Below are 11,301 nucleotides of genomic sequence, written 5' to 3'. Positions count from 1 at the left end.
TATCTGAGTGGTCTCAACTGTATCTGACAATTAAAATCATTCAAAAACAATCAATAATATACATTAAATATTAAATAAATACATAAATATTATAATTATAATTTTGACAATGAATTGATGTTGAATTTATATTTAATTAAATAAATAAATGTAGAAAAACTATCAAAAATCGTTGTACCATTTTTTCACAAAAAAGGAACATTTCATTGTCCCATTACTTTGCGTGCAACCCAGTTACTTTATGATTTTCTTTTTTTAATGAAATGTAAAAAAAAAAAGGCTAAATTTAAACACTGTTGCCCATTCTGTTATTTATTATTTATATTCCATTAATATATAAATAACTTGTTACATTTGTTAATTTACAATGTATTACTAAATGAAAACACACAAACAAGGGTTGTAAACTATATTTAGACATGCCCCAAATTTTAACAAAAGGGTTGCATAAATCGCAAAATAATTCTCAGTTGAATGAATGAATGAATGAATAGTTTGACCTGATGAAGTGGGCAAACAACATTTTCTGAAAGTTAGGTACCTCATTATTTGTTAAAAATAAGAATAAAAAAAGTTTAAAGCCAATTTTGTACCCTAAAGCCCTGTTCACACCAAGAACGATAACTATAAAGATAACGATATTAGCGTCCACGATATCGTCGGTTTATTCTAAGCGCACGCTCGTCTGCCACTTTAAATTCACGAGCTCGTTACAGCAGGATGGATTCTGATTGGCTGTCAGTTTTTTATCGTTCATCAGCTGGAAAAAAAACATTTTGTAAGTGATTCCAACGATCTCGTTTCTCTGTTTTTATCGTTATAGTTGTGGTATGGACTCTGCTATTCTTTAATATTGAGAACGATTGTTATCTTTATAGTTACCGTCCTTGGTGTGAACGGGCCTTAATTGTGCAAAATGCTTACAGCAGCCAATTTGAAATTTGCTCCTCAAAATAAAGATTCCGTGGTTTACGATTATTTAATCAAACGTCTGAGAGAAACAAGCAGCGTCTTATGAGATGTGGTACCTATAGCAGCAATGGCTGCCTGGGCCAGTTCAGGAGACACATCAGTGCAGTAGCTTCTCAGCTCCTCCAAAACCAAAGCCACATTTTCATCATTCACCAGCTCCACCAAGATCTCCATCTTGCGAAACTTAATGTAAGTCGGTTCAGAGTATCCACAAAAGAAGCGTTTGTAATGTGTGCCGAAAAGGCCCGGCTGACTCCGCATGACCTGCTGTACGTGACAGAGCCCAGCAAAGCGAAGCTCGCGCGACGCAGCACCGCAGGTGGCCAGCAGGGGCGCACTTGTGCGCAGGAGGGCATCGGCCTGCACAGCCGGGTGGGCGGAGGCTAAATGAAGGAAGAGGCGGAGCGTGGCAACTGCGACATGTGCATGAGCGCTTTGGAGGAAGGCGTCTAGTAGGCTGAGGACGTTGAACAACTCGTCATCGCTACGAGGACGGTAACGTAGCAGGAAGGTGAGGACTTCACTCTGAGCCCAACTGTCCAGGTCATTCATTCTGAAGGACAAAACACATAAAAAAAAACACAAAGTCAGTCATTAGACAATCTGTTAAAAAGGTCAAAGACATACATGATGCTTTTGAAAGCCTTTGAAAAACTTTTGTCCTGCAAAAATGCAACTTTGAAATTGTTAACTAATTGATGTGTTGATATTGTTAACTAATACTAAAACCATTAAAATACATTTTCGGAAATTGAAATAAAGCTGAAATAAAATACAAATATTCAATGAAAAACTTAAAAAATTTAAAGTAAAAATGTTGCCGTGGCAACTTACTGGAATAAGTTTAAGCTGAAGTACTAAAATTAAAACTAAAACAGACAATTAAATTAAAGCTAAATAGAAATGCCTGTAACAAAATTACTAAAACCTAAACTAAGATTAAAATTAAAACTAAAAATATAAAAACAAGAGCTCATTGAAAATTGATGAATAATATAATAGTATATAAATATACAAGTGTTGTTTTAGTATTGAGATATTATTATAGTTTGTAATTAATATTCAGAATCAGTTGTTATATTTGAATGGTAGTTAAAGTTTTAGTAATTTTGATGACTTTTTTTTTTTTTTTTACATATGTCTGTATAGTTTTTTTTAATTCCATTTTTAATTCCAGTTATTTTAGTACATCAAGTTAAACTAAATTTAAATGAGAAATGTTGCCTTGGCAACTAGCTGAAATTTTGTTTCAAAATAGTTTTTAAGTAATGGAAATTTACCGATTAAAAAGCATACACAAATGTATTCAAGGTGTAAGGAAAATGTTACTATTTTTTACTTGACAAAGTCATTAATCTAAAAATCTTCTTGCGGTTTGTCTGATTTGTCGTTGTGTTTTCTGACTTGTTATAATGTTTTCTGAATTGTTGTTGTGCTTTCTGAATTGTTATTTTGTTTTTTAGACTTGCATTTGCGTTTGTAATTTGTTATTTTGTTTTCAGAATTGTGATTTGCTTTTCACTTCTCGGCCACCGTAAAATAGTTTTTTTTTTTTTTCAAAACCATACAAAACCAAGATTAATATAAAGCTATAAATATAAATTTCCTGCATAGAACTTAACACATGATTTAAACTAAATTTTTGACATTCTTAAAACAAATGAGGGTGAGTTTTCATGACAAACATGACATGCTTGGATGAACTATTTTAATAACATAATGGCAAACACGGCACACCTGTTGAGAAGGTGATGAGCAATGGGTTTGTTAATAACCACACCCCCCTCATCTTTGAGAATTTCCTCCAAGGCACGAAGACAGTTCACTACAACCACAGGGTCTGGGTCCCTCAGAAGAGCATACAGCTCATTTACTATAATGCCATCTAAAAGACACACATCCAGAACATTTATTTACATGTATTCATTTGGCAGACAGAGACTTAAAGGAATAGTTCACCCAAAAATGAAAATTTGCTGAAAATTTAGCATTGCATCACTTGCTCATCAATGGCTCCTCTTGCAGTGAATGGGTGCCGTCAGAATGAGAGTCCAAACAGCTGATAAAAACATCACAGTAATCCACACCACTCCAGTCCATCAGTTAACATCTTGTGAAGTGAAAAGCTGCATGTTCTTAAGAAACAAATCCATCATTAAGATGTTGTTTCTGGCTAAAATACGAGTCCTCTAGTCATAATACTGTTTTTTTCTCCAATGAAAAAGTCAAACAAAAACAGTGTAAAACAGCTCTAAACAAATATGTTGATGGATTTTGATGTGAGAAGACAACAGGGGTTGGACTTTTTCAATGGAGGAAGTGTTATTATGGATTGTGGTCTTGTATTTCGGCCAGAAGCAACGGTTTTAAGTTAAAAACATCTTAATGATGGATTTGTTTCTTACACAAGAGTCGTTAACTGATGGACTGGAGTGGTGTGGATTACTTGAGGATTATTGTGATGTTTTTATCAGCTGTTTGGACTCTCATTCTGACGGCACCCATTCACTGCAGAGGATCCATTGCTGAGCAAGTGATGCAATGCTACATTTCTCCAAATCTGATGAAGAAACAAACTCATCTACATCTTGGATGACCTGAGGGTGAGTACACATTCCGCTAATTTTCATTTTTGGACATTCTACATTCATTACATAAAAACATTAACTGGACCCTTACAGAAAGGCTATTCAAAGCCCCTGCGGCTATAAATACACTGCGCATTTAGGAAATACAGGAAATGCCACTGTACTGTACTGCTGTTTAGAAGCATTGTGATCAACATTTCCTGGTTTTGCCCTGCTTTTGATGAAAAGTTAGTAGGTTTTAGTTTCCAACAAAAATGCAATCCAACGGGTTGTCTACAAGTATGTGATATGTTCTGCTGAAAATATGTTCTTTTCAGTTAAGAATTCTTGACATGCTGTTAGTCATCACAATCACCAGAAACATTCCTTTAAAGGGAGCTGTCTGACCCAAAATTATAAATCGCTCTGCTTATGACTTTTTATGCACATGTATTAAAATAAGCAAGCAATATTCATCACATTATCCTTAACTAGTATTACAATTAAGATAAACAGAATACTTGACTCTACCTATCTCTGTGTTGGGCTGCAGACTGTGCATTTTGGCACAACCAAGCACAGCGACTCTCCTTACGTAACTGGCCTTGTCCCGCAGACCAGCAACAATGGGCTGCTCTATGTACTCTGTCATTCCCGGCATCCTGAAAAACAAGCAAATAAAAGGAAGCATGTCAATTAGGACAGGTAGACACAGTAGCTTAGTATTTATTGAAGAAATATTCCACTGTAGACTGTTTTACACCATGATTTTCACAAAGTTAAAGGGTGTGAAGAAATGCACATGAAGAAAATGTGGGGGAGCTGCTCATGCAAATCTCACAACCATGATTCCAGAGTGTTCTGATTGGTTGTCTGGGACGTTGTTGGGAAATTACTAGTCTGTTGTTGCTAGGTGACTGCTAGGGTGTTGCTAGGCTGTTGTTTTGTTTTGAATGGTCTCTGAGTTGTTGCTAAGTGATTCCTAAGATGGTTGCTAGGGTGTTGTTTCAGAGTTTTGTGTGGTTGCAAGGTTGTTGCTTGTTAGGATGTTCTGGGGCATTGCTGAGTCATAGCTTGACTATTGTAGTGTTCTGGGTGGATGTTAAGGGGTTGCTAGGTGATTGCTAGGGTGTCTTGGATGGTTGCTAGGGTGATGGCTGCTAGAGTGTTGCTAGGCTGTTGTTGTTGTGTTCTGAATGGTTGCTAGGTTGCCAGGGTGATTGCTAGGTGGTCTTGTGTGGTTGCTATGGCGTTACTTGTTAGGGTGTTGCTAAGATATTGTTGCAGTGTTCTGGCAGGTTGCTAGTTTATTGCTAAATGATCGCTAAAGTGTCCTGGGAAGTTGCTAGGGTGTTGAGTGTAGCAAAGGCCAAATGTTGCAGTGTTTATTGCTGGGGAAATGTTGTCAATGTGTTCTGGGGGGTTGTTATGGGGTTGCTACGGTGTCTTGAATGGATGCCAGGCTGTTGTTTTAGAATTCTGAATGGTTGGGAGGGAGTTGCTAAGTTATTGCTAAAGTGTCCTGGGAGGTTGCTAGGATGTTGCTTGTTAGGGTGTTGCAAGGCTGATTGTTGGGGCATTGTTTGAATGTTGTCGCCATGTTCTGGGTGGTTGTTAGGGGGTTGCTAGGTTGTTGTTGTTGTAGAATTCTGAATGGTTGCAAGGGAGTTGCTAAGTTATTGCTAAAATGTTCTAGGAGGTTGCTAGGATGTTGATTGTTAGGGTGTTGCAAGGCTGACTGTTGTGGTTTTCTGGGCCTTTGTTTGGCTGTTGATATTGTGTTCTGAATGGTTGCTTGGGTGTCTAAGTGATTGCTAAGTTGCCTTGGTGGTTGTTGGTGGTCCTGTGTGGTTGCTAGGGCATTACTTGTTAGGATGTTGCTAAGATGTTGTTGCAGTATCCTGGGAGGTTGCTAGGCTATTGCTAAGTGATCACTAAGGTGTCCTGGGTAGTTGCTTGGGCGTTGTGTAGCGAAGCCGACTGTTGCAGTGTTTAGTGGTCTTGTGTGGTTGCTAGGGCATTACTTGTTAGGATGTTGCTAAAATGTTGTTGCCGTGTCCTGAGAGATGACGTTGCTTGTTAGGGTGTTGCAAGGCTGATTGCTGTGGTGTTCTAAGACACTGTTTGGCTGTTGTTGTTGTGTACTCAGTAGTTGCTAGGGTGTCTAAGTGATTGCTAAGGTGCCTTGGGTGTTTGTTGGTGGTCTTGTGTGGTTGCTAGGGCATTACTTGTTAGGATGTTGCTAAAATGTTGTTGCCGTGTCCTGAGAGATGACGTTGCTTGTTAGGGTGTTGCAAGGCTGATTGCTGTGGTGTTCTAAGACACTGTTTGGCTGTTGTTGTTGTGTACTCAGTAGTTGCTAGGGTGTCTAAGTGATTGCTAAGGTGCCTTGGGTGGTTGTTAGGGGGTTGCTAGGTTGTTGTTGTTGTAGAATTCTGAATGGTTGCAAGGGAGTTGCTAAGTTATTGCTAAAATGTTCTAGGAGGTTGCTAGGATGTTGATTGTTAGGGTGTTGCAAGGCTGACTGTTGTGGTTTTCTGGGCCTTTGTTTGGCTGTTGATATTGTGTTCTGAATGGTTGCTTGGGTGTCTAAGTGATTGCTAAGTTGCCTTGGTGGTTGTTGGTGGTCCTGTGTGGTTGCTAGGGCATTACTTGTTAGGATGTTGCTAAGATGTTGTTGCAGTATCCTGGGAGGTTGCTAGGCTATTGCTAAGTGATCACTAAGGTGTCCTGGGTAGTTGCTTGGGCGTTGTGTAGCGAAGCCGACTGTTGCAGTGTTTATTGCTGGGGCATTGTTTGAATGTTGTCGCCATGTTCTGGGTGGTTGTTAGGGGGTTGCTAGGCTGATTGTTGTGGTGTTCTGGGACATTTTTTGGCTGTTGTTATTGTGTTCTGAATGGTTGCTAGGGTGTCTAAGTGATTGCTAAGGTGCCTTGGGTGTTTGTTGGTGGTCTTGTGTGGTTGCTAGGGCATTACTTGTTAGGATGTTGCTAAAATGTTGTTGCCGTGTCCTGAGAGATCACGTTGCTTGTTAGGGTGTTGCAAGGCTGATTGCTGTGGTGTTCTAAGACACTGTTTGGTTGTTGTTGTTGTGTACTCAGTGGTTGCTAGGGTGTCTAAGTGATTGCTAAGGTGCCTTGGGTGGTTGTTAGGGGGTTGCTAGGTTGTTGTTGTTGTAGAATTCTGAATGGTTGCAAGGGAGTTGCTAAGTTATTGCTAAAATGTTCTAGGAGGTTGCTAGGATGTTGATTGTTAGGGTGTTGCAAGGCTGACTGTTGTGGTTTTCTGGGCCTTTGTTTGGCTGTTGATATTGTGTTCTGAATGGTTGCTTGGGTGTCTAAGTGATTGCTAAGTTGCCTTGGTGGTTGTTGGTGGTCCTGTGTGGTTGCTAGGGCATTACTTGTTAGGATGTTGCTAAGATGTTGTTGCAGTATCCTGGGAGGTTGCTAGGCTATTGCTAAGTGATCACTAAGGTGTCCTGGGTAGTTGCTTGGGCGTTGTGTAGCGAAGCCGACTGTTGCAGTGTTTATTGCTGGGGCATTGTTTGAATGTTGTCGCCATGTTCTGGGTGGTTGTTAGGGGGTTACTAGGCTGATTGTTGTGGTGTTCTGGGACATTGTTTGGCTGTTGTTATTGTGTTCTGAATGGTTGCTAGGGTGTCTAAGTGATTGCTAGGGTGCCCTGGTGGTTGTTGTTAGGGGGTTGCTAGGTTGTTGTTGTTGTAGAATTCTGAAAGGTTGCAAGGGAGTTGCTAAGTGATTGCTAAAGGGAGGTCAGGAGGTTGCTAGGGTGTTGCAAGGCTTATTGTTTGAGTGCAGACAGAAGAAAATTAATTATTTAAAACATACAAACCTGAAGTTGCACATGTTCCTCAGGGCCAACCCTCGCACCATGGGATTGGGATCAGCACAGTCCTTACGGAGCGTGTTGATGGCCAGTAGTGCCAGGTCAGGCTTGTCACTGGCATAGGTGCACATGTACAGATATACCAGCTTCTTCTGAACAATATCCACTGTGGCACTGGCTTTTACCATGTCCATAAATAAAGCTGAGACATCCAGACCCTGTGTCATGTACCTACAAAGAAACAAACAACAGTCTCAGAAATTGCTTTATGTCTTATTTGTCAACATTTAGTTCTGTCTAACTAACAATAAGAGTTAAGGTGGAAATCAAGCTGTAAAGTGCAATGAATAATGACTTGAATGTTATTCTGTTTCTTTACAGTTGCTGCTTTATAAGGCTTAGAATATATGACTACTTCATGATACTTTTTTGCTCAATGATTTTTAACCAATGAATTTTCATGACTTTTCCATGAACCTGTCATGTGCAATTACCAGATAATATTTAATGGATAAGAAATAATTCAGATTTCATTTGCTAATAAATCCTTCAAACTGATTTGTGAACCAGTTCAACTGATTCATTCAGTGTCAGCTCAAAGGAACAATTTGTTCACATCACTATTTCTTGCAAACAATTTATATTGTACACACTCTACACAAGCAATATCTAGCTGATGCATTATTTATAATATTTATTTATTTATAATTAATTAATATTTTCCAATTATTATTCCAGGCTTGGAAACACTATTTTAAATTGCTGATATTTCCAGGTTTTCTGTGATTGTTTGGTGCTTTTTGTCCTTTTGATTCTTGACAACAAGTCTCAATTTCATTGTATTTAATTCACTTTCACTGTATGGAAAGGAGCAGTTTGAACATTCTGCTAAATATCTCTGTTTCTGTTTCACAGGATAATATGAGGGTGAGCTGATAATTTAAATTTTTGGGTAAGCTATTCATTTGTACTTTTGATAAGTGTCTCTTTCAGTAAAAAAAAAAAAGTGACCATTTCACGGACCTGATGACTTTGGTGATGTAGTTTTTGTACCGGAGACGGTCTGCTTGGACATTTGGATTGGACAGAGCTCGCTTGAGCTCTTTTACCGTCTCCTCCGAGCCAAAAGAAGGCATTGTGCTTCAGGCGCCTGCCACAAAAGCAGAGGAACACAGTCTGAATAAACTCAACTCAAACTCTATTTTCTCATTCATTGAGACCATGCTTGTATTGTGATGCAATGTAATTGTTCTCTAATTATGTTTTCTGGTTTGTGCCTAATTAGCAATTTGAACATTCTGCTAAATATCTAGGTTTCTGTTGCACGGGATAATATCAGGGATAGTATCTTTTTCATTTTTGGGTAAGCAATTTGTTTGTCCTTTTGAAAACTGTCTCCTTCATTAAAAACAAGGTGATCACTTCACGGACCTGATGACTTTGGTGATGTAGTTTTTGTACCGGAGACGGTCTGCTTGGACATTTGGATTGGACAGAGCTCGCTTGAGCTCTTTTACCGTCTCCTCCGAGCCAAAAGAAGGCATTGTGCTTCAGGCGCCTGCCACAAAAGCAGAGGAACACAGTCTGAATAAACTCAACTCAAACTCTATTTTCTCATTCATTGAGACCATGCTTGTATTGTGATGCAATGTAATTGTTCTCTAATTATGTTTTCTGGTTTGTGCCTAATCATAACAAATATCATAAATCATAATAAGTGTCAGTCTGATAGCACAGAAACACACAAACTAAATCATCCCCACCAAAACAATTAACACTCATAACAATCATAATTAAAGTCAACCTTACAGTAACAGACCAACCTAAACGGAATATGATGTGCTGACAGCTTTCCGATTGTATAGACTGACACTGTGCTTGTTGATTAGCTCTTTATGGAGCTCGCATCTAGAGTTTACATTGAAAACAAGACTTATCATCTCCATTTCTAAAAGTACAAAATGTGCTTTCTGCACACACAAAGGGCAAGTAAGACATACGTATGTAACATACCTCCTGTATCAGTTTATAAACAGTAAATCAACATACACTCATCTAAAAGAAAATAACAGTAAGAGCGTATTTATATCAATCAGGAAGCGTGAAGCCAGAATCAGCTTTTTACTTCCTGTAACACATCTTCTAAAAATTCAAAATAAAAGCCTTTTTGCCTTTAAAGATTGATTAAAACAAACAAACGAACTAATCAGAATAATACAAATAAATAGTTACCTTAAATATACTTGGCATAAATATTTCAATAAGTATAAACTTTTTAAGCTGTGTCTATAAGCTATAAACTCTCTTCTTTTTCATTTTGAAATGTTGTTTAAATAATGTAATTAACGTTGTACTCAACAGCCCTTTTCTACACTGATCTTTTTTCTTGATGAATAGTTAACCTTGAGGGAGGTTGTAAAATAACTGAGTTTACCTGTTTTTCTTTTGTTATCTGTTAAGTTTGGCCTTACGGCGGGATGTAAATTACATGATATTATATTAAACTACATTATAGTGTACTTTGAACTACAGTGTGTTGATGCACTGATAAGTTTATCTGAAATGAACACTATATATAACAGGTTCTTAGTAAATACATTTAAAGTAAATACATTATGATATGCTTTAAGCTCCAGTCATTGACTTCTTCGATGTAATGGTGTAGGAGTAAATGGCAAGTAGTAGTCTTTAGATTAGCAATTATGTATATATTATTATAAATCACACACTCACTCACACACACACACACACACACACACACACACGCACACACACTCACGCGCGCGCACACACACACACACACACACACAAACACTCGGTGTTTGAAAAACACCGGCGTATAACGCCCTAAATTTTAACAACCCTTGTATCACCCAGCCACAACACACAAAGTACAGACAAAGATCAATAAACTCATATAACATAAAAAAAGAAAGTTTGAAAAAGAAGCCTCAATGGCACAAAACGCTCACACTCACAACGCGCTCCACTCGCCCTCACCATTCGCACATACATACACACGCACACACACAGAGAGAGAGAGAGAGAGATAGATAGATAGATAGATAGATAGATATGATTGAATAGGGGTGATAGGGGTGACTTAAAATATAAAAATATTTTAATATCTTGGTTTTTATTTGTTTTAGCTTATTTAGAAGTTTGAATTTAGAAAGTTTTGCTGAGTGGTTTAGTCATATTCTGTAACTTCACTCATATTTATGTACATAATCTTTATATTTTAAATATTCTATTCTGACTTAACCAGTCTTCATATGTTTTCATATTTTTTATTTTTTAATTAGTTAATTTATTTTTTATTTATATGTGTTCGCTCGAAGCTTCATTGCCAAGCAGTATTCCTCGTGTGAGCACGCACACTCAGCAATAAAGCTCTTTCTGACTCTGAGCCTGAGCCCTCTTCTCTAATGAGGTCTTTTCATTTGACATGCAGTCGGCGGCGCTGCACTTGTTTCGGGCGGCAGCAGCAGCGGCAGCAGCAGCGGCAGCGGGTCGTGAGCGGCGTGTATGAGTGTGTGTGTGTGTGTGTGTGTGTCAGCGACAGATTTCTGAAGATGCTGGAGAGGTAGCTGGTCTGACGGGATGGCCGGGATCATTAAGAAGCAGATCCTGAAGCATCTGTCCAGGTAAGACACGGCTGGAGTGTCATGTTTTGATTCATCAGTGCCAGTGTTCGCCTCAGATGACTGACTGACTGATCACGGGTCTCACAGCGCTAATAAAACAAACACAGCCCGATACACACACGCGCTCGGTGTGCAGCAGAACCTGTGCGTGATCTGACATGAATATGAACGCACATTTGGGGTCAGTTAGCTGCCAGGCTAATAGACTGCAGCATCACTGCTGGGATAACACACACACACTCACACACACTCTCTCTCTCTCTTTCACA

At 38.7% G+C, this 11,301-nt stretch overlaps 1 protein-coding gene and 1 pseudogene across 1 annotated transcript in view; one reads left to right on the top strand and one right to left on the bottom strand.

The window, feature by feature from the left end:
- The window catches only part of LOC107746335 (AP-4 complex subunit beta-1-like), a 12,169-nt gene extending 3,552 nt beyond the window's left edge, over positions 1-8,617 (bottom strand). The window contains exons 1-5 of the mRNA XM_016560487.1: positions 8,409-8,617; positions 7,392-7,616; positions 4,071-4,201; positions 2,710-2,857; positions 1,029-1,525 (exon numbers count right to left, since the gene is read on the bottom strand). Of these exons, the coding sequence (XP_016415973.1) occupies positions 1,029-1,525; positions 2,710-2,857; positions 4,071-4,201; positions 7,392-7,616; positions 8,409-8,521 (1,114 nt within the window). The 5' untranslated portion in view covers positions 8,522-8,617. The remainder of the gene's footprint in view (positions 1-1,028; positions 1,526-2,709; positions 2,858-4,070; positions 4,202-7,391; positions 7,617-8,408) is intronic.
- A 2,294-nt stretch (positions 8,618-10,911) lies between these two features.
- The window catches only part of LOC107746334 (UHRF1-binding protein 1-like), a 48,053-nt pseudogene continuing 47,663 nt past the window's right edge, over positions 10,912-11,301 (top strand).

Source organism: Sinocyclocheilus rhinocerous, unplaced genomic scaffold (genome assembly GCF_001515625.1).
Source record: "Sinocyclocheilus rhinocerous isolate Xijiao unplaced genomic scaffold, SAMN03320098_v1.1 scaffold2393, whole genome shotgun sequence".
Lineage (NCBI taxonomy): Eukaryota > Metazoa > Chordata > Actinopteri > Cypriniformes > Cyprinidae > Sinocyclocheilus > Sinocyclocheilus rhinocerous.
Note: the sequence above shows the minus strand (reverse complement) of the source record. Positions and strands in the feature narration are given on the sequence as shown.